This window comes from Epinephelus fuscoguttatus, linkage group LG14, assembly GCF_011397635.1.
Source record: "Epinephelus fuscoguttatus linkage group LG14, E.fuscoguttatus.final_Chr_v1".
Taxonomy (NCBI): domain Eukaryota; kingdom Metazoa; phylum Chordata; class Actinopteri; order Perciformes; family Serranidae; genus Epinephelus; species Epinephelus fuscoguttatus.
The window spans coordinates 9,393,742-9,417,986 of record NC_064765.1 but is presented as its reverse complement, the minus strand read 5'-3'; the positions used below and the strand labels follow the sequence as shown (position 1 = coordinate 9,417,986).

The following is a 24,245-nucleotide window of genomic DNA, read 5'->3' as shown; positions in this document are numbered from 1 at the left end:
AGTTCATTTTAAAGCCAATATCTGCCGATACAGATGACGTACCGATATTATCACGCATCCCTAATTTTGGCTGTAAATTAAACATTAATTTAAATTCCTATGTGACTTAAAGAAACACGTGTGTTACAGAGGAGACGACCACAAACAGTATGAGAGAGGAGAGTCCGCTGATACAACAGACAAGCTACTTACAGCCAGGCTATCCATGGATTAATATGACAACAGCTTATCCTGCAGATCATATTAATCCTTAAAGTGACCAAGTCCGCATCACACAGTCCCTGAAAACCTGGATGCTGAATGGCTCCAATAAAGAAGGCATGTCTCCAAACAGGAGAGAATTAATTAAATAAAACTGTGTACTTGAGAAACTTGAGGGTCATTGAGTCCATGTGCTGCAGCCACACTGATCACCACATGGTGGCAGCACCTGCTCATCAGACTGGAGAATAGCCCACATCACTGTGTGTGCATAATGAATACGATCAGTAGTTATTATAATAAATATTAATTCACTCATTCATAATTGGAAAATTGTGATGTGGTCAGAGGATCATCAGGGGAGAAAATGAAACTCCTACCCTTCCTTTTCTGTGAGGATTGAACCTTTGACAAGCAGCACAGTGACATGTGAAGGTGAGTGTGCAGCAGTGCTCCTGTGCTCCTGTGTGTCTGAACACCCTGCACTGACAGTTATGGGGGAATCGATCTCGTGTCCACGGATCCGCCCCAGACCTGCACCGGGTGCACCTGCCAGGGAAGTGGACAAAATGCAGCTTGGAAAGACCTTCAATGACGTTTTTTTTTCATCTTGGGGAAATGTATAGAGGGTGTTTAGTGCCAGAGACAAGAAGACTCAGAGCAGTGATACTGAAGGAGAATTAGTGCCACCATTAGAGAAATACCTGCTCAGTTTCTGGTTAAAAAGAGAAAATCTTGTAATAACAGGATGTTTTTCTGACACATTAAAATGCAGGTCTTATCTCTGGATACCACTGTTGTTTTACTGTTTTACTATTTTATATTGTTTTTACTATTTTAACCTGCAAGCATACATCTCAGGTGTGCAGACTCAGGGACTGTATATAGTGATATTTATGCCACATCTTGATCCCCTTGCATAGAGATGTTTGGTAAAATGTAGTAAAATGGATTGGTTGATTAATATGGTGAAGCTGTGCCCGACCATCATGGTGAAGCGGGAGCTGAGCCAGAAAGGTGAAGCTTTCGATTTATTGGTCCGTCTAACCCTCACCTATGGTCATGAGCTCTGGGTAGTGACCGAAAGCATGAACTCATGGATACAAGTGGCTGAAATGAGTTTCCTCCGGAGGGTGGCTGGGCTCAGCCTTAGAGATAGGTTGAGGAGCTCAGAGATCCAGAGGGAGCTAGGGTAAAAGCAGAAGGGGCACACCTGGGACACCAGGTGTTGTTGGCCCCATTAACGAAACACAAATGAAGAAAGGTGCCCACCTGATGACCACAATGAATTCCCCCATTCCCACTCAAGACATGAGACACCAGGCAAGTGCTGACTACTCAGGGATTGTAACAACAGGTCCTATAAGCTCAACAAAATGGCTGTTTTGATAGTTAACATTTCTGAACTCTGGTGAAGGTGAAAAAAGCAAACACTTTGATGTTGCAGTTTTGTTTCTGTGACTTTCCAACACATTCTCAGTTTGACCTCACCACATATAGACGTTTGGTCATGGACCTTCCATGTCCACATTCAATGTGTAAAGTACTCTGGGTGTGTTGGTTGTTGATGTTGTGGGACACCATGTCAAGTTCTGCCTGTTACATGAATTGTCTTCTTTCAAAATACACTTCTGTTTTCACAGGAAATTTACCATTTACAAACAGTCTCTTTCAAAATAAACGCCCTACATTAGTACAACACTGCGAACTGACGTTTACATAACGACCATGTTTCACATAACGACCACAAGGAGACATTAAATAACAACATCGGTCTTTGTTGGACCCGTCCACCACCCCTACCACCTGCCCTACTCAGACTTTTGCTGTCTTAACTTTCATTTGTGTCCCACCATGTTTCCCCCTACGCTGCCGAGTGCTGTTAAACTATAACGATGACAGGCCACGTATCATGCTGACATTAAAGGATGGCTATTTTTTTGTCAGTGTCTGACGCCACAAGTCACTGCCCAAGAGCCGGATTCCGACGACTTCGGAGCGAGACCAGGATGGACTTTCAAAAGGACCGAAAAATACCTGTATGCCAACCAGCCCTGGTCTCCCCTCGTGTTTCTTTTTTTTTTTTCCAAGGAAAAAAAACTCATAATTCTTTGATTTCAGCTTTTTAAATGTGGATATTTTCTAGTTTCTGGATAGTAAACTGAATATTTTTGGGGTGTAGATTTTTTTAACCATTTTTCTGACATTTATAGATCAAACTACTGACAGGTTAACAGACAATGATAGTTATCATTAGTTGCAGCCCTACTCTGCAGTAGTCTGGGGCTGTTTAGTGGCCGTTTTGGTAAGGAACCGGAACCAGGGCGAGAGAGACAGGATCCGGAATTCGATGGATGCACCTTTCCGTCAAAATAAAAGCACCAAGCTAATAAAAATGCGGTGAAACTTTTTAATTTAAAGGATATAATTTACAAGAAAAGCCCCAAGCCATTAAGTTAACCTTTTTCTGTTATTGTAAATCGATGGTGCGCCAGAATTTAAAGTTTTACTTTGGTGAACACTTTTACTTTGGTGAATTTGGTGAATTCCGGATCCGCTCTCTAGACCGGAACCAGAATCCAGACAAAATTCAGAGTGGTGACTCGAGGCTACTCTATAGAAACACTGTGTATGCCGGGTCTTCCTGCCTCCCCTCCTCCCCCCTCTGTGTGGCACTAATCACCCTCCATACCCCCGGAGCAGCGTGGTAGGCACAACAAGCTCAGCGGTCGGTCTGTTCACTCCTCTCTGCTCCCACTGCAGTTCCTCCGCGGCACAGGAGCACCTCACCGACCTGCCCGGCTCCACAAGGACGGAGAAATGAGCTGGTCCTGCGCCGCTCACATCGCACTAACGTGAGCGTGTCACGGCTCGATTTTAACGGACACACTCGCACGCGCACACACAGAAGACCCGCACCGGTCTGCTGTTTACAGATCCCCAGCTCGGTGTCGGACAGTCCCACCCGCAGCCCTGACCATGGCGGAGAGAAGTGGCCGGCTGAGTTTCCCCGGGAGCGGGGCGCTCAACAGACCGGTCCCCATGAACCTGTTTGCAACCTGGGAGATAGACGGATCCTCCCCGAACTGCATCCCGAGGTAAGGCACCGCACACCCCGCACCGCGCCGCACCGCACCGCCCAGTGCTTTAAACTTTAAAGCGTCTCCAATGCGCCATGCAGCCTGTCATTTGTCAGATTGCTCCCGTTCCAGCTGCACAGCGACTCAGCACCAGCGGGCTGTGTGATATCATCATGCCAACTGGATGCCCGTGCAGGCCCTGCAGCGGGCTCATGTTTTCATGTAGTGGTAAATAACGTGTTTAAAGTGGTGTCAGGTTGGCAGGCGGCCACCGACACAAACAAGTCATAAACAAATAAGCTGCAGCCTCAGAGCTCTGTTCAATCACACACTGAAGGTGTTTATTCTGCCGGTGCTAAAGCTCCCAACATCCACTCCGCTGTCAGCACAGATAACCAGCTTTATGCCAGATCATTGTGCCAGCAGGCTGCACCATGGAGACCACTTGGCTCCACTGACCCCCAGAGACTCACACTGAAACCCTCCCACTGACTCATTATGATGTGCAGCTCTGCTTAGATTGCTATCATTAGATGATCATTATGTAACTTTGACTGAACAATCCCAAACTTAAGCGCCACTTTTGTCCAGATTGTTACCACAGAGGTCAAGCTGTTAACATGTCAGCACATGTTGAGTTTCATGGTGGGGCTGCAGCCATGGGTGCATTATGAGACAGCTGGCCCCTGGGCACCGATACACAGAGGGCCCCACCACCTCTCCTACATAGGAGCAGGACACACAGACTTGGTTTGTTGTTTTTTGTGTCTGTTTGTGGTCGTTTCGTGTGTCTTTTTTGTTATTTTGTGTCTCCTTTTCTTGTTATGTGTCTGTGTAGTCTTTAAGTGTCTCTTTAAGGTAATTTTGTGTCTTTTTTGTTGGTTTTGTGTCTAGTTGTGGTTCTTCTGTGTCTCTGTAGTCGTTTTGTGTCTCTTTGGGGTTAATTTGTGTCACGTTTTCGTTATTTTGCATCTCATTGTGGTCGTTATGTGTCTCCTTGTAGTCACTTTGTTTCTCTTTGGGGTAATTTTGTGTCATTTTTGTTGGTTTTGTGTCTCTTTGTAATCGTTTTGTGTCTCTTTGGGGTAAATTTTTGTTTCCTTTTGGTTGTTATTTGTTTCTTTGTAGTCATTTTGTGTGTCATTGTGGTCGTTTTGTGTCTCTTTGGGGTAATTTTGTGTCCTTTTTGTTGGTTTTGTGTCTCTGTGGTTGTTACGTGTCGCTTTGTAGTCATTTTGTGTCTCTTTCAGGTAATTTTCTGTCTTTTTTTGTTGGTATTGTGTCTCCTTGTAGTTGTTTTGTTTCTCTTTGTGGTCGTTTTGTGTCTCTTTGGGGTAATTTTGTGTCTTTTTTGTTGGTTTTATGTCTCCTTATGGTTGTTACCTGTCTCTTTGTAGTCATTTTGTGTCTCAGGTAATTTTGTGTCTTTTTTTTTGTTGGTATTGTGTCTCCTTGTAGTTGTTTTGTTTCTCTTTGTGGTCGTTTTGTGTCTCTTTGGGGTAATTTTGTGTCTTTTTTTGTTGATTTTGTGTCTCCTTATGGTTGTTACCTGTCTCTTTGTAGTCATTTTGTGTCTCTTTCAGGTAATTTTGTGTCTTTTTTTGTTGGTTTTGTGTCTCCTTGTGGTTGTTAGGTGTCTCTTTGAAGTCGTTTTGTGTCTCTTTGGGGTAATTTTCTGTCTTTTTTGTTGGTTTTGTGTCTCTGTGGTTGTTACGTGTCTCTTTGTAGTCATTTTGTGTCTCTTTCAGGTAATTTTCTGTCTTTTTTTGTTGGTATTGTGTCTCCTTGTAGTTGTTTTGTTTCTCTTTGTGGTTGTTTTGTGTTTCTTTGGGGTAATTTTGTGTCTTTTTTGTTGGTTTTGTGTCTCCTTGTGGTTGTTAGGTGTCTCTTTGAAGTCGTTTTGTGTCTCTTTGGGGTAATTTTGTCTTTTTTGTTGGTTTTGTGTCTTTTTTGTGGTTGTTTCGTGTCTCATTGTAGTCCTTTTGTGTCTCTTTGAGATAATTTTGTGTCTTTTTGATGATTGTGTGTCTCCCTGTGGTTGTTATGTGTTTCTTTGTTGTTGTTTTTGTGTTCTTTTGAGGTAATTTTGTGCCTTTTTTGTGTTCATTTGAGTGACATTTTGAAAGTGAAGGCCAGTGGGCCCCTGACATTATGGGCCCTGGACCTGTGCCCAGTAGGCATGTTCAGTAATCCATCCATGGCTGCCACCAACGCTTATTTTAATTATTGACTCATCTACTGATTATTTAATAGTAGAAATGTCAGGAAATAATGTAAAAAGTTTCATAGTCATAGTTTCCCAGAGCTCAATGAGACGTCCTCAAATGACTTGTTTTATCAGACCAACACTGTAAAATACTCCAAAAGTTCATTCTCTACCTTCACTATAGGGCTGAAACTAATTATTTTCAAAGTCGACTCATTTGTCAGTGGTGAAATATGTTGACCGGTGTTTCTCAGAGCCCTGAAAGATGTTCTCAAATGTCTTGTTTTGTCCACAATCCCAAAAATATTCAGCGTAATCTCAAGAAACCAGAAAAAAATCACATTGAAGGGTCAGAATCAGAAAATTGTGACTTCTCTGGTTTAAGAATTACTTAAACCAATAAATCAAGCATCAAATTAGTTGATGATTAATTTAATAGTTGACAACTAATTGATCAGTGGATTAATTGTTGCTACTTGAAAATAGTACAAATCTGACACACAGTCTGCTTACTTACTCGCTCATTCTGCAGTTCTGCATTCTTCAGTTTGTGAAAACAGTCTGTAAAATATTCTTGTCTAAATAAAATCAAACTTCTGAACTGACCTGAATGTTAAAAAAAGAACAGCTCAGACACGTGGGATGCTGAGCAGACGACTGCAGCCCATATTAATCACTAAAATGATCCCTCATGGTGTCGTCACAGCGCTTCAGAGGCTCATACAGGAGCTGCAAAACTAATTGAGAACTCAACTGACAGAGAATTAATCAGCAAATGTTTTTTATTGTGTGTTGTTTGTTTGTAGTCATTTTTAAGGGAAATGTGTCATTTTCTGTTTTGATTTCTCGGTTTCTTGTCTTGTTATGATCATAAATTAAATATTTTGGTTTTAAACTGTTGGTCAGACAAAACAAACTATTTTAAGAGGTCATCTCAGGCTCTGGGAACTTGTGATGAGCATTTGACGACACAATCTTCTCATGTTTTATGGGACAAACAATTAGTGGAGACAATAACTAGACGATGAATCAGTAATGAAGATAATGGTCCCGGCTCGTGTACACCATGTTTATTTATGGCTTTAATAGTCTGTGTCATTGAACCTGCCGTGTAATCAATCCTCAGATAATTGTTTTAGTCATTTATTTATTCATTTTTTGAGGATTATTTTTTATTTGTTGCCCTGTAACCTTGTTAAGCTGTTTCCTAAAATCTGCTTTCAGACACATACTGGTTATGTCATGTTAAGTTTTGCTTCCATAACAGGGTTCAGTGTTAATGTTTTAAATAAAACAAAAATTGACCTTGGGTAAATAGCTTTCTGGGTCAGAGATCTACTCGCCCAAAGTCAATTTTTACTTTGCCCTACACAGATTGTTTATGTATTAGCCGTTATCAAATAACATTGACTACTAGTTAGTTAATATGTAATTAAATAAAAAACGACCCCATTTTATCTGTCTTGATCTCAAAGTTGCGTCATATTGTGCAATACATAGCCCCCGAACTAAACTCGTTTTTCCAGGATAACTGAAATGCTCTCTTCCGCCTCAGCTCATTAACTTTGTTTTTACCTCCCACCATTTTCTTAAAAGTGCCAGATCAATACTGCGCATATGCTACAAACCTACATGGCTCACTTCTTAGCTACGTACATCTTCAGCTCTGGATAAACAAAGTTCTTTTTTTTACCAATTTAGGTAAGTGAGTTGCCAGATTGACGAGCCCGATGTGGCATTTTACTTGCCGTGGGCAATCAGGCAATCCTTATTTCTGAGCCCTGCTTTGAATTAACACTATAAATGGCAAAAAATTGACCTCACTGTCGCTCTGCTGTCCATTTCCCTGAAGTTAAATGTGACCTGAAAGATACACGTTTGATGTAAGACTCCGGCTACGCTGCCACGAATTAGACATTAGTTTTAAACCGTGGGATTTATTGTGTTTTGATGGCTTCACACTGTCATTAAAAGCAGATGTGAGAGGGGAAAATCTGATCTCTTATGGGAGCAGTAAAAACAACTCTTGATGTGGTATCCATTTTAAACATTTTGACCAGGATCGAAAGATTGTCCATTGAAATTAATTTGTGGTTCAGAGTCAGTGTTTGGACTCCAGTAACCTTGGAGCTACGATTGATGTTAGAATAAGTGCACTTCTTTGACCTCACTGTGATAAAAGACCAAAGGAAGACATTTATTTTGTTCCTGGTAATGCGATCAAAGCTTTTTGACATGATGTTGAAATCTGATAAATATTCAGCCCTGGATATGAGTTGTTTCAGGGAAAGTAAATGGACATTTTTGCTTTGATGTAATAAGGAAAATACATTTTATAGAGTTTGTGGTTTGACTAATACCTGCTGTCAGACTCTGGTCAGCAGCTGTCTTCCTGTGGAGACACAGAGGGAGAAAAATGCTGTAATTAATACGAGAGATGAGCGAGTTTATGTGTGTTTTTATTTATTTATTTTAAAGTGATGACCGTCTCTCCTTAGCCTCTCTCTATCCTCTTAAGTTAATACCTTCAGTTGGTATTACATTGCATAGCTTTTAGCTGAAATAAGACTAATTCATTTCCAGTAATAGCGTCGCTGTGATGTTATTTAGCAGAGTGGACAAGTAGATAAAAAGGTTTCTGTGACTAAAACAGTGCCGGGTTCAATCCCTCGTGACCCTGCGTGTCTGTCGGCAGCATGAACGGCGCAGGCTGTTTAACAAATCTTTATTTAATGTGTTAGTTTTCTGGACAGTGAGTTGGAGGCTCAGCGGAGACACCGCACTGCCAATCAAGACCGCTGCAGCTCTCTATTGACTGCCGTCTGTCAGAGTTTAGACAGGAGGAAGTCAGCTTGTTAACCAGATGTCAAATCAAGTGTCTTATTCAGTGGTAATGGCCGCTCAAGGTGGATAAACAAACTAACTGCTGTCGAGCTTCAGAGGGAAATTTCGTTTCTCTTTATATTTTTACTGCTCGCTTCTTCAAAGGTTCCCTGTGGAGTCTCTGACCTCTAGCAGCGCTATGGAGCGAGTAAACATGGATGTAAATGATACAGGATTAAAAAAACAACAAAAAACTGTGAGGAATCAGAATCAGGTTTATAACCAAGTAGGTTTTAATGAGGTTTTAGGTTCTAAAACAATAAACATAATACTGCAAAAGTGAAGAATAATAGATATAAAAAAGACAAAAATCTTTTTAGAGAATATAGCTGTACAATGTGGGTAGTAGAAATATTGACCTGGGAATGTGCAAAAGATCCAGTTGAATCGGCAGAAACATGTTGGCATTGGATGTTTCTGCAAATCTTGGATGCATTACATTTGCACGTTACTATGTATTGGATACACTGAAACTTTTAACAAGACATAGTTGCATTGGGCATAAAAAACATTTGTTACGGTAAGGAGAAGATCATGTTTTGGCTAAAAATACCCAGTTTTGGGGGCACAGTCCTCGCTGGAAAAGCAACAGTGTCTTGTAAAAAAAACAACCACTTTTCATGCCATTATCCACGATGGAAAAGCAGCGACGTCTGGGTAAAAAGACAACCGCTTTTTTGTGGCACTATTCCTGCTGGAAAAGCAGTGACATCTCTGTAAAGAAACAACCGCTTTTCATGGCAGTGTCCCCACTGAAAAATGAAGTGATGTCATGGTAAAAAAACAACTACTTTTCATGCTACTATCCTAGCTGAAAAAGCCGATGTCTAGATTTAAAAAACAAAACAAAACAAAAAAAACGGCTCTTTGTGGCACTATTGCAGCGAGAAAAACAGCAGTGTCTTGGTTTAAAAAAAAAGAAAAAAACAATTGCTTTTCATGACACAGTCGCAGCAAGTACAGCAGCGTTGTCTCAGTAAAAGACACAACCACTTTATGTGGCAATATTCCCACTGGAAAAGCAGCAGTGTCTTGTTGAAAAACAATCACTTTTCGTGGCATCAAGCCCTCTGTAAAAGCAGTGATGTCTCCTGTAAAAAACAAACAACCAAAAATAACACTAGTATTTCATGGCACCGTGCCCACTGGAAAAAAGGTTATGTCTTGATAGAAAAATGTCTGCTTTTAGTTCTGCTATCCCTGCTGAAAAAGCAGTGACGTCTTGGTAAAAAAAAAAAACAACCAAAAAACCCAACTGCTTTTCATGACTCAATAACCGCTGGAAAAGCAGCGATGTCCTTGTAAAGAAACAAAAAAAAAAAAAAAAAAGCTTTTTGTGCCACTTTATCTGCAGGAAATGTAGTGATGTCCAGGTAAAAACACAAGAGCTTTCTGTTGCACTATTGCCACTGGAAACACTCATATGATAATATGATATGATAAATATGAAACGTACAAATGTAATATATTCATGATTTGCAGAAATGTACAATCTCTGGTGACTGGACTGAAAGTTCACAGTATGGAGTATAAAGAATAAATGCAATGCAAAGAGATGATGCACCAGTAAATGCATTCATTCAGCATCATTGTTAGTCAAACATAACATTTGTTTGTTCACAAAATAACTCCACAGGGCACCTTTAATATTTTATTTTTCATCACAACAGAAAGAAAGCTGAGAGGGACTCGGAGCAGAGGAGACACATGGGAGAATGTTTTTGCTGATTTTGGCAAACCTTTGGATGTTAGTCATAAAATTGTGCACAATCAGGGTTTTTCACACATTTAATTATCTCTAAGATCTGTGTTGACCAGGTCTGACACAGCCAAATGGATACTCATCAAAAACAGATTGTTTGCTACATACTGATTCTTTAGTTTGTAATAACACATTTAAAAAAAAGTGTGAAAATGAGTCTTGAGTAATGTTTAATTATGTCTGAGTGTACCTCGTGTTAGTATCATCCCTTATCAGAGCTGTGCTGTGCTGCTGTGTTCGAAGGATAGTTTTGGTAAATAAGCTTATTTGCTTTCCTGCCAAGAGGTGAATGAGACGATCGATACCACTCTCATATCTGAAGCTCCAGATAGTCACAGCCCCAGGCCAACAAATAGTCTGGCACGTGACTGGCTCGTAAAACTGCACCTCCATATTTTTTACACTTTTGTGAGAATTAAACATTCATTCATTTTCTGTAAGCACTTATGCTGTTAAGGGTCACGGGTTGGCTAGGAGCTATCCCAGCTGACGTTGGGTGAGAGGCAGGTCATCAGACTATCACAGGGCTGACACTACAGCCCTTTTTAACGAGGAATTGTGCAAATTTGCAGGAAAGCCCAATCAGTCTTCTTTCAGCATTGGCAGTATAAAAACAAAATCGGGGAGTGCAGCAAAATGTCGCCTACCTACTTTTGTTTATACAGAATGTGCCTTTTTCAGGGCAATGGGGGGCGTGAGCAAGTAACAAAATGTGTAGCTCAGCGTGTGACGTAAACAGTGACATGGAGGGAAGCCGCAGCTGGTCAGTCCTTCTCGTAAGTCGGCCCGTCCTTCACCGTCCCCGTTGTCTGACGGTTAATGACCTCTTCATTTGCGAGGACAAGGAGGGTGCGCAATTCCTTGTCTCCCCAGTTGCTCATCTTTACAGTGTCTGTCAGGTTTGTGTTTCCCTCTTGCTACTAGCTGCTCACTAATTCCTGCTATTAGCTGTTTCCTGTTTATCCACCGCCAGTTGGTCACACGTGCAGCATCAACAGCTCCTCCCACAAGTCATCAACAGCCCCTCTGGTTGCGAAAGGCCACCTCGGTCTTTTTAAACTAAAAAGGTTCCGCCGATATGTCTACCCTACGAGGCAGAAAATTGGGCACCTCGGATCAACTCGCCAATCCGGCTCTGTGTGTCTGAACGCTCGCAGCTTGCCGGCAAAACGGCCCAACATTCGCGGAAAATCTGGCAGTGTAAAAGGGGCGATAGAGACAGACAACTGTTCACATTCACATTCACACCTACGGACAATTTAGAGTCACCAATTAACCTGCATGTCTTTGGACTGTGGGAGGAAGCTGGAGCACCTGGAGAAATCCCACACTGACACAGGGAGAACTCTGCATAAAAGGACTCCCCCTACCCTGGGTTCAAACCAGGAACCCTGTTGCTGTGAGACTAACTGCTAGCTCCCCTGCTTCCAGTCTTTATGCTAAGCTAAGCTAAGCTAAGCTAAGCATCTCCTGGTTCCAGCCTCATATTTAAGCGACAGATAGAGTGGTATCAATTGTCAATAATAGTTGAGATATTTAGGTAAATAAACACCAGACTGGAAGGACTGTGTTTTAATGCTGCGTTCAAGGGCAAGCAAGACTGAATTGTGCAGTAACTTATGAGTCTGATATGATAAGATGGAAAGACGTGACTATATTCTAGGTGAGAAGTGAGGAGGCTAGTGATGCATTCCTTCCAAGTTTAGAAGTAAACGTAGACACACTCTGTTTCTGTTTTGTTGCCGAAATGAGAGTGATGTGATCCGTGCTGTATACATGATAAACCCTTTGTGTCCTAATCCCTTCCTGGTATTCCTTTACCTCGCCTGGGTTCATCGCTGTTATAACACTCAAGGAAACTACTGCACATCATAAGAGACCAAGTGGCGTTTTTTAATTTGAACTGGCACACGCCGTTCCTCGCCTGATTTTTTTTTTTATCAATTTATCCCTTAATTTCTTCATGCCTCCATAAATCCCGCTCGCTATGGCTCGGAGGTCTCTGAAGCCCAAGACTATTAGTCTGGGAAGCTTATAGAGAAGTGCTGCCTCGGCACTGATCTCACGTTTCACAGAGTCACTTTAGGACACGTGTGTGGAGCACGCTGTGATGCTTAATGATCACCTATCATTGGTGAGGGAGGGGCTTTAATCACCTATCTTAGAGGGTGGTTGAATGATAATCACCTGCGTTTTGGACAATCCAGATGTCATATTTAGAGCAAATGTTGTCATGTGGCCTTTTTTATAGGCGAGTTTATGAGGATGTGGTCTGCTGCTGCTCATAATGTGAAGTCAGGATATGAAGTACATGGAGGGTACAATGAGGGCTGTGCTTATTCTACTCCTCAGTAGCCAGCTTCAGTGTGTGTCAGACATCCTGAGTGTGAGTGTGAAATGTGCTCTTATGTTCTGTCAGCTCATCGTGAGAGGCATTTGAATGAGCACCAAGTGCAGCTTTTCATCACTCAAGGCGTCTGAATGTGTTCCAATAATTACACACTTATTCCTAAAGATGGACGTGTCTTCTAAGAGCCTCTTTAGCCCTCTAACCTGCGTTCAAAATCAATCACGCCAGTGATGTGAACACCTAAGCCTCTTTGGTGTGAAGAGCCAAGGGTGAGAAGCTGTGTTTCTTCTTGGTATTTCTAAAGTGGGCATCAGTTGCATTTCTGCGCATCAGCCTACAGGCGTGAGGCTAAGTGCCGCGAGAGATGGGGCCAATCTCCGAGACAGAGGCGGGATTGAACGGGCCCTCGAGTGGCAGCTGGACCCAGTAGGCTGTAATATTTGGGCCTGTTGGTGGCGAGAGTGCTGAGATGTCGCTTTGAGCAGCAGCGAGACACTCGCTCTTTTGTCCCCCGGCTGCCTGGGATGCTCACACTGCGGGAATTTAGAGTAGGATGAATGAGAGGCAGTTAAAGCCTTTCATTGTTTTATGTTCCCCTTGTTGTTCTTGTTGTCCTGCACTCAGTGGCTGTTCTGTACCAATGTTTGGAAGTTTAAGCAAGACGAAGAGTCTGCAGCTCTGTGAGGCTGTACCTGGTGGTGCTTTTAGCTAAATGCTAACAACAGCATGCTAACATGCTGGTGTGTAGCAGGTGTAATGCTTGACAGCGTAGCGTGCCAGATGAAAAGTTAAGGGATCACCGGTTATTACAATTCATCCCGACAGCAACATGAATGTGTGCAACAAATTTCATGACATTCAATCTAATAGTTGCTGAGATACTTTGCTCAAAAACCACAAATGACAAACTCATAGTGGTGCTAGAGGAAAAGTCAGTGGATCAATAAAGTTAGTAGGAGTCATCCTCTGGGAACCATGAATGTTTAATGAAAATGTCTGTGCCAATCCATTCAGTAAATGCAAAGATATTTCAAGTGAAAACTGTCGTGCTGGTGGTGCTAGAAGAAAGGTCCTGGGATCACCAAAGTTGCTAGGATTTATCCTGTGGGGGACCATGAATCCATTCATAAATATCTGCAACCTGATGTGCCAACGCATCCAGCAGACATTGAGACATTTTACTGAACAAGTGAAAATCATTTGAAAATTGAATGGAAAGTCATCCTCAGGGGACCACGAATGTTTGCACGGAATTTCACAGCAGTATTGTGCTGGAGAAAAGGTTTAAGAATCACCAACGTTGCCAAGGTGTATCCTCTGGGGATCATAAATATCCATAACCATTAATGTCAGTAGAAAGAATTGCGTCAATTCATCCAGCAGATGTTGAGATATTGTACTGATTGAGTGAAAATCCTTTGAAGACTGAATGGAAATCCATCCTAATGGGACCATGAATGTTTGCATCAACTTTCACATCAATCCATCGAATAGTTGTTGAAAAGTTTGACTTAAAGACCAAAAATGTCAACCTCATATTAGTGCTAAAAGGAAAACTCTAAACTGATTATATATCCTCTGAGATCATGAATGTCACCATGACATTTCATTCAATAGCTGTTGAGACAAAAAAAAATAACGAAAGCGCCAACCTCATAGTGGTGCTACAGAAAAAGTTAGAGGATCACTAAAGCCAGTATGATTCATCCTCTGGGGACCATGAATGTAAGCACTGAATTTCATAGTAATCCACTGAATGGTGTTGAGATGTTTGACTAAAAAAACAAAAATGTCAACCTCACAGTGGTACAAAAGGAAAGGTGTGGGTCAGTCAGTAAGGGTTATCCTCTGGGGACCATGAATGCCTGTCCAAGAATTAATTGCGATTCATCCAGTAGTTGTTGAGATATTTCTGTCTGGACTGAAGTGGTGCAGCAGTCTGACAAAGTCACTTTATTTCTTGTTTTCCACACAGACGACGTCTTTGAGGATCTCTGCTGTGTTGTTTGAATGTTAAGTCAGAGAGCCTTATGTAAGATATCCAGATATCCTCCATATTGCTGATGCAGCCTGTTCTGGAGGACAGACGGGGCAGGACGGGGAAAGGGCAGACGCTTCCTCTCACACACACACACACACACACACACGCACACAAACATTATTTGAGATGCTTTTTGACTCTCCAGGCCGATCAATTTTGCCTCCAGCTGACTTTCCTCATGCCTCAGCGCCCGGCGTCATGCCTCACTGGCTGCTTTTTGTATTCTCCCATTATTTCCCCACAGACAATATTTGATTTTAAGGAGCCTGCGTTGATAATATCTGTTCAGCTCTTGTTTTAATCCACTCCCTTGCAGCAGAAGGAGTCTAGGAACACGACAGAGCTGCTATATAAGAGTATCTATATGGTCACAAAAACCTGAAATACTGGAAAAGCCTGACACAATATAGGATTGTTTACACTGAAGTTTGCTGGTGTAAATTCAGTGGAAAGTCAAGGCCTGCAGCAGACTGACGGGTATCACACAGCTGATAAAATACAGACGTAAACAGCAGATTACTGTAAATAGTCTGGTTTAACCCGGATCTGCGGTGTCAAGGATGTATTCAGTTGCATATTAGCGGCTACTAAGACGCAGCATAGCAACACAGAGCAGAGTTAATCTTCCTTTGGGTGAATAATGGTTGTGAAAATTGCTGAAAAATTAAAGACCCCTTTTGTGTTGGAGGCGTTTAATACCTCCGGGGCTCAGGAGCTGAATACTGTATTACTGTGCAACATTCTGCCTGGATCTACAGCGCTGATGTTTTATTAGCATACGGTCCCCAAATTAAATTCATGCTAATTGGAAAATGGGACAAGCACATGTGCCACTTGAGATATGGAGTCGAGAACTCCATTTTCGACTGAGCAAGCATGTTCGCTTCTCAGAGGGAAATGTCAGCTCTGATGCAGCGGAGCTAAACAAACCTCGGCCAGTTCATAAGTCAGTGAAAATGTTCAGTCTGGGGGCAAAACGTCCTCTTCAGAGGGTCCTTTAGTCTAAACAGGCCTCAGGGTGACGCAGAGCAGACGAAATGGCACCCGGCTGAACCCGACACATGATAAGAACAGCTTACTAGTGAGATATCAAAGAGTGAGGCTTCATTCATTCATCAGCAGGAGCAGTAAAATGAAATGCCTCAATAGCTTCAATTACATGTTTGCCACCAGCATCTGCAGGGACAGATAAACATTTTAAGGTTATTGTTTTACGGTGGTTGGTAGAGAAGCTTCTTCACTTAAAGCTGCACTAATGAAAATATGTATATTAAAATTGGAAAAAATGACTACGTGTAATGTGAAATGTGTCGCTTGTAGTAATAAACCCTTATAAAGTATAAGCTCTAGGTAGTGTCTTAGTGTCTTGTAGCTCATTTATTTGGTTTTACAGCCGAAATACATCTGGAACAGAGGCGACGTAGAGCAGAGTGGGGTTTTTCTCTGCTACACAGACTTGCTGCCAGCTTCACTGTGTGTGTGTGTGTATTGAGTTTTGCAGAGTGATAACACAGCTGGCCGTGCATTGTGTGGGAGCATAGAGACTGTATTAAGTGGTGCTGAATTAACTGAACCGTTTTAAAAAATTCATTTGTGCCAACCTCAATTAAGATTTTAAGTGTTGCTTGATGCTTTGGGGTTGTGCTTTGTTTATGGTGCTCTGTTGGGTGCTGGTCTTATGTGCAATACATGAGCAGCTGATGTGGATTACTGTTTTGTGTAGTACGTTGTTATGTTTTTTTTTTAATGGTGTATGCTTCATTTCTTCTGGACTATTGTTGTAAGGCAGCAATACTTACAGTACGACAATACTGCAGCTCCTGAGTCTAAGGGTGCTTTCACATCTTCCCTGTTTGATTCGTTTCAATCGAACTCAAGATCATTTCCCCTTTAATTGCGGTTTGTTTGGGCAGGTGTGAACACAGCAATCACACTCAGGTGTGCACCAAAACAACCGGACCTTCACCTTCTTGAAGAGGTGGTCTCAGTCTGGTTACAAATAAACTCTGGTGCGGTTCATTTGTGGTGAGAAGGTGTTCCGACCTGGATGTGAACCAACTGCAGTCACATGACACATTGTTTGGGTTAAACATGAGCATGTTACAGTCCTGGAGGATTATTAATGTGCACCTCCTCCTGTACTGCCTTAATATGCACATTCAGCACATCCAATGCATCAAAACATTGTTTTCTAGTTGGAGCCGCGCCTCGTTTTCAAACTGTATGGTTTGACTAAAATGAACAATGACAGCAATATAGTCCACGATGAGCAGCGCTAAAATCAACCTGCGTAGTTGTCCCTCCATTGTGACATTAGAAAGTGTCACATTTATCTTGCAAGTGTACTCTTCTTCAACGTTTGCTTTACTTCCTGGATTTTTCCCACATGGAAATTCTGACCAATCAAGAGCAGCTTTCTCACACAAGGCGTTTGATCTGGTCCACTTGTAAATGCTGCCGTGAGAACACGAACCAACTCCAGGCAGTTATTCAACATTGTGACAAAATTCGTCCCTGATTCAGACCAAAGCAAGACAACTCTAGGTCTGAAAGCACCCTAAGACAAATTTCCCTACTGGGACAAGAAAGTATATCACGTTGCATAGTTACATCGTATCGTATTGTATCGTATCGTGTTGTATCATATCGTCATATCGTATCATAACTAGTTTGTTTAACAACAGGATGCATTAATTAGATTGCTTTATTTTAATGTGAAATATAAAAACACCCATTAGGTTGCTCTGCTGCTTTCTATTGCCTCTGGTACAATTTGGTCGTGGACTTTCCACGTCCAGATACGACATGAAAGGTACCCTGGGTGTTTTGTTTGTTAATGTTCTGGGACACCGTGTCAAGTTCTGCCTGTTACATGCATTGTCTTCTTTCAAAATACACTTGTATTTTCACAGGAAATTTAATGTTTACATACAGTCTCTTTCAAAATAAACGCACTACGTTGAAACGACACTGTGAATTGATGTTTTTTTTCCTCCAACAACTAACGCACATGGTTGGGTTTAGGAAAAAAGAACAGGGTTTGACTTTAGAATCTTACGGGACACAAACACCGCTCTTGTCATTGTTGTTGTTAGATGAACCCATCCACTCCCACCGGCCCTACTTGGACTTTTGCCGCCTTGACTTTCATTCTTGTCCCACCGCATTTTACCCCAAGGCCACCGAGTGCCATTAAACTTTAACGGCGACTGACTGTGTATTATGCAGACGGTAAAGGACGCCTTTTTTGTCAGGGTCTGACGCAGGAAGTCGCTGCCCAAGTGCCAGATTTTGATGACTTCAGGAGTGAGACCAGGTTGGAGGTGTGGGCAAGTGCCAAAACACACGGGAAATGAATGCTGTGCAAAGAGCCGTGTCCATGTCCCATGTATTTTGTCTGTAACAGCCTGATACCTTACTGTTTTGATTCACGGTGGCAGCTCTCATCAGCGTTGTTTCCCGCAGCTGTTTTATTGTCAGTGGAAAAGCTCTAAAAATCATCAACAACATAACCGCTGACATTACTGCAGGTAATGTGTAATTTAATAGATAATGTCCACCTCACTGATTGAACCTCAGTTCTTCTCATTTCTAAGGAAAGTCATTGTGTGAACTATGAGATTGCTGTCTGCAGAGGTGACCTTATTTCCAAATGTAGCTGAAATTATAGAAATAGCTGTGTGATTACAGCGGGCATCCTGGGGCCTGTTTACTTTGTCACATTGTTCCAGCACTTTGAGTGGGTAATGCAGCTAAATGAGGTTAACGGACTGAAAAAAGGCAAAGAGAGAGAGATTTGTCAAAACTTTGTGCCAGATGTAGATGAGATTATATATTGAGGCAGCCGAGGCTTAGTGTAGTGAAGAGGAAATGTGACATTTCTAGAGCGGTATGTGCTGGCTGCCTCGTCCCTCTTTGAATCATTCGTCCCTGAATAAAATGTTCCGAGGTGTCCCTGTCGTCCAGTGACACACGTGTTTAGAAGTTTTTGAGAACTAGTCTTTGTTTCAGTGAAACGTTTATTGTGAACAAAATTAATTAGTTAATGTAAAAAGTACATTTTTATGTAATTCCTTGTATTACCTTTCCAGTTTAAGATACGTTATACCTCTACTCCACTACATTTCACAGGAACTACTTTTTACTCCTCTACACAGCTGGATTTATACTTCTGCATCGAATCAACAATCTAACTGTGGCATAGGCTCTGCATCGAAGTAGACATACCCCACAACGATGCAGACCTCCTGTCTATTTTTGTAAGCTGAAACCATTTCCCTCAGTGGAAACGAAGCTTTTATTTACTTTAATTTCACAGACAAGAAACAATAAATTGTGAAGACAATAAAGCCTCCACAAAATAGCATCTTAAGTTTTGTATGTGATTTATTCTGGCTTCATATGAGCAGAGGAAATCTCTGCTAGCAGCTAGGCTAATTTATACAATGTAAAATGCCATAGGCTTGTGCTAAAGACATTAGTGTGTTGTATTTGTGGGGAAAATGTGTCCAGGAAAAGGCCCTTAGGGTAGTGTTTCTTTAAAAAAAAAAATAATTGTTTAAAAATGTCATGAATGATAAAAATAATATTGTTGGTTAACTTTGAAACCTGGAGCAATATCACTTTTCTTGTGCTGCTGTCGGACGCCTCTCACAAGTATTAAAACCTTTGAACCCTGAGCAAATTGATGCAATGTCTTTCAAAAACATGGGGAAAAATGCAATGGGCAACTTGGTAAGAAACGTTCCACAAATTGCAAAAAATTAATAGATTTAGAAAATTATTTTTTTAAAATCTAGGGAAATTGTATATTTATAATCAAATAATTATAATTTTTTAGCTCTTCTTTAAAGTATTTTCCTTGTTTGTTTTAAACTTTTCTTTTATCTGATTTTCTTGTTTTTAATTTTCTCTCTTTACCAATTTCTTGCTAATTTTTTGGGTCATTTCTACTGTTATTGCTCATTGCCTTCTTCAGATTTCAAAGGGTTAGATCCTACTATATTATAAACTGTAGCATTGAAGAAAATGCAAGAACCAATTGTTTTGCATAAAACGTCAACACAAAATGTACATAAGTGTGCTCATAAGTGTGCATAGATTCTGTTCTTCCTGAAGAACAAAGCTAAACATTGGTTAATGTCAGAATGTTCATAAAAACTCCCTAAGTTGGTTATAAGCAGAAATTTTGAATGGTTGGTGAATGCGGTCCAATGATTCTAAGTTTCAGGTGATGACACACTCATGGAAACAAAGGTGTGAATATTAAACACCAGTTCTGCCAGTAGATGCCCCTAAATCTTACACACTGGACCTTTTAATTAAAAGTTCTAAATACTTTTACCACTGGTGGAAAATGAACCAAGTGAACATGCCCCGCTGTCTTTCATTGCCATAAATGTCCCTATAATCTTTTCTGTCACACTGATGCACAGAAAATTAATAACATGGACTTTTCCTGGGCGATTGTCTCCGGCTGAAATTAAATTTTCTGCCTCACTAGTGATGCAACTGCTAAATTATCAGCCTCAATTGTGTGTAGTAATTCTGACATTTTTTACATTTACATTTTGCGCTCAAGGCATTTAGTCACCATTATTATTCATCGTGACTCAGGGTGCCGTGTGTTTGATTTATTTCCTAATGTCTTGATTTGTTCCTCCATTCTCACATTGATTATTTCAGCCCGTGGAAATGTGAATTCCTGCGCTGAGTGGAGTTATTGTTGCTTGACGCTGTCATATTGCCACTGTGGCTGTGGTTTTGATTTGTGTGTGCAAACATTGGCTTCCAGGGAAATCCTTGTAATACATTAGTCATTGATTTCCATAGCAACCGTGTTTGTGTTACTTTGCACTTTGGCAGTAGTTATGGCAAAAAGCATCCGGTGTATCTTGGCTTTGTTGTTGATTATTGATGTTGTGCCCATTTTAGGTGGAGTGTGTCGTCACACATTAGGTCTCTCAGTAATGACTTAAATGCATGTTTCATAAAGGAATCACCTCCTTGACAATTCCTCATCAGCTTCAGTGTATAATCTCCCATGAATACACCTTTTTATTCTTGTAGTTTTGGTTAACTGCTTGCAGGAAGGCCCTCGTCTCTTGCAGCAGGCAGTGTGAAAAGAGGGAGTTGCTATTTCAGTTCTCCCTTCACTGAGGCTTAAAGAACTTTGCCTGAATTCAGAGCATGGAGGAGAAATGTAGGTCAGGCTCCTTTTTAGAAAACTTGCGGCCGGGAGGAGAGCTTAGAAGGTTTAACATATTGTAGTAATTAGGAAAGCTGCTGTGCCACGTCTGGCATCTTGCTCCACGGGCTTCTGAGTCATATGACCTCCTCCGTGTTTCCACCGGACTCCTCCCTGATGTATTGGCTGGACAGATGGACACAGTGAAAATCCTGAGGTTGGCATCGGCAGCTAAAACCTTTCATCTCTGCCCCTGGATGACTGTCGAAATGAGCATTCATTATCGCTGCCAGTCAGAAATAAGCATCGCTTTACAAGCCTGTAAACATAACCTCTGTGGCCTCCCAGATGCTGAGCAAGCTACAGCAGCATGGTCCAGCTAATCTGCTGCAACACTGACGTCGACTGACGTTGTAGACATTTTAAAGAGGACCTAATATGCTCATTTTCAGGTTCATACTTGTATTTAAGGTTTCTACTAGAACATGTTTACATGCTTTGATGGTCAAAAAACACCTTATTTTCCTCATACATCCTGTGCTGGAAGAGCTGTATTCAGCCTCTGTCTGAAGCAGTCTGTTTAATGACTGTAATGGAGAATAGCAGCACTTTATCCCATTCAAAATCACCAATAAACATTTCCAAACCAAAGCAGACATGTTCCAGAGGAATATGATCCGACATAAGCATGAAGAAATTTACAACCTCAGCAACCAAGACTACATGTTTCCCTGTCATTAGCATGTAGCTAAAAGTATGTTAGCAGTGTACTTGCAGCCAGGGAATGACTTAACAGAGTATAGCAGCACTTTTTACTGTGAAAAATCACCAATAAATGATTCTAAACACAACTAGACATGTTCAAGCAGGACTGTGATCTGAAATCGAGGAGAAATTAACAAAATCACCACCCAAGATTACGTGTTTCCCTTTTGTTAGCATGTAGCTACATGTTAGCAGTGTGGATAGCAGATGGGAATGACTGTAATGGAGAATAGAAGCACTTTCTCCCATTAAAAAAAGCATCAATTAAAGCTTGTAAACACAACCAGATAAAGTTCAAGCAGGAATATGGTCTGAAATTGGAAAGAAATCAGCAACCACAATGTTATTTTTCCCTAGCGTGTAGCTCTGTATGTTAGCTGTGTTTTGCAGCCAGGAAATGACTGTTACGGACAATAGTGGTACTTTCTCACATTAAAAATCACCAATAAAAGCTTCTAAACACAACTAGACATGTTCAAGCAGGAATATTACCTGAAATCAGGGAGAAATTTACAACCTCAGCAACCAAGATTACATGTTTCCATGTTGTTAGCATGTAGCTACTTGTTAGCAGTGTTCTTCTAGCCAGAGAATGACTTTTACGGAGAATAGCGGCACTTTCTCCTGTTAAAAATCACCATAAATATAAAAATACATCTAAACACAACCAAACATGTTTAAGAATTTTATTCAAAATCAGGGAGAAATTAACAACATCAGCAACCAGGATTACATGTTTCCCTGTTGTTAGCATGTAGCTACATGTAGCAGTGTGGACTTCATCATGTGAACACTTGCAGTGGCATGCCTGGAACAGATTACCATATAGAGAAATATGTCACACTATGACATATTGTAGCCAGAGTAGAAGAACAGTTGTAAACACAGTATTCAGAACAGCCAGAGGTTTTTGCTCACAGGGATTACTTTTATGTACCTCATTATTTGAAACTTTGGCCACATTTGATATGCAAATCCTTCATTGTAAAACTATAAGACACAAAATAGGTTGCCTTTAATATTGAAAATAAGTGACTTGTCAGTCGGTGAAGTCTGGTAACTGTAATTCTCCAATAGCACTGTGCTGCTGTCGTGATCCTGCCAGATACCTCCTGCTGCTGCTGTTATCATTAGTCATACTTCTACTGTTATTATACACATATGATTATTGTCACACATGTATACTATCAGATATTAATATATTATTATTAATTATAATATTATTACTTTCATTAATGTTGTTGTAAGTTACTGTCATTACCGTCTGTCCTGCATCTCTCTCTGTCTCTTTCTGTCTCATTGTGTTATACGGTTTACTGTTAATTTATTGTGCTGATCTGTTCTGTATGACATCTATTGCTCGATTGTCCGTCCTGGAAGAGGGATCCCTCCTCAGTTGCTCTTCCTGAGGTTTCTACCATTTTTTTCCCCGTTAAAGGGTTTTCTTGGGGGAGTTTTTCCTTATCCGCTGTGAGGGTCAGAGGGATGTCGTATTCTGTAAAGCCCTGTGAGGCAAATTGTGATTTGTGATATTGGGCTTTATATGTGACGTTCAGAACATTAATATAGCAGCAACTATTTGCTATGTATGTACAAGAAGAGTAATGAAAGTGAGGTAAGTAAACAATCAGCTAAGGTCAAGAACGTTTCTTTTGTTTTGCTGCTGAGCTCTTTGGCAGAAACAGTTTGTAATTGTGTTATTATTCTCTAGCACACGGTAAATATTTGTTCTTTCAACATCAGATTGTGATGTGAATGTGCTAACTAGCGTCTTGAATACGTCCTGTCGGTCTTCCAGTTTCCCTTTTTGAATGGCAGATACAGACTATCGCCACCTGCTGGTATGGAGAGTTATTTCCTCTCTTGCAGGCACAGAATTTATGTGTTGGTTGGCTGTTGGCTGGAGTCTTTGCAGTACGTTCACATGCAATTTTTTTGGCCAAGACAGTGATGACATAAGGCGAAAGTTGACCTTTGTGGCCACTAGTTCTTTGATGTTGGTTTGGTGTGCCTAGGCTTTAAAGCGTGATTCAAAGTGACTATGGATACCCACTTGACCAATGACCTCTAGTTTGTTGGACATGTTATCACAGAAGACCTTTGCATCCATGAATGCTATTTTTTTTTTTTTTTGCATTTTAACAGGTATCTTAAAACATTTGTGACACTGCTTGGTGGACCTTCAACAACCTATGCTCTTGTTTTTAAATGTATAAAGACATAACAAATGATCATCAATGAAATCTCTTGTAATGACGTACTAGAAACTGGATGTTTCTTGGCTTGTGATGCACTGTTTTTCATTAAGGAGCAAACCACACGCTTCAGAGCCACTTTCAAGCCTACAGGTAGAATTTGATATTCAAATCATAGTTTTTGTAGTAGTCCTTTAAAATGGGCTTTAAAACAAACTGTATTAAACATCCAATTGAGCCACAAAACTCAGACTCACATTGAGTCCATGAAGAGCTTTAACAGACCGTCATATTAAAACAGCTACAGGTCTGGGTGGTTGAAACGTGACCCTTTCAGCCACTTCAGTTAATAAACACTTTTATAAATGGACAGAGTGCTCTGAGCGTCCATTTTTAGCAGCACCATAATGCAGAAACTTGTCAGAGCAGCGATGAGAGATCTCACCGAAGGGCCCTTCATCCGAACAGCACAGAGTCGTGCAGATGTGGTTTCACTGTTGTGACTGCAGACGGCTCTATAATTACTCAGACAAAAGAGTGAGGACAACTTTTTTTTTTTTAGTTTGCAATTATAG

At 41.0% G+C, this 24,245-nt stretch overlaps 1 protein-coding gene across 2 annotated transcripts in view; it reads left to right on the top strand.

The window, feature by feature from the left end:
• The first annotated feature begins 2,900 nt into the window (after nt 1-2,900).
• The window catches only part of pacs2 (phosphofurin acidic cluster sorting protein 2), a 95,534-nt gene continuing 74,189 nt past the window's right edge, over nt 2,901-24,245 (top strand). For both annotated transcript variants that reach the window (XM_049595506.1, XM_049595505.1), the window contains exon 1: nt 2,901-3,299. In XM_049595506.1, coding sequence (XP_049451463.1) covers nt 3,181-3,299 — 119 coding nt within the window. In that variant the 5' untranslated portion in view covers nt 2,901-3,180. The remainder of the gene's footprint in view (nt 3,300-24,245) is intronic.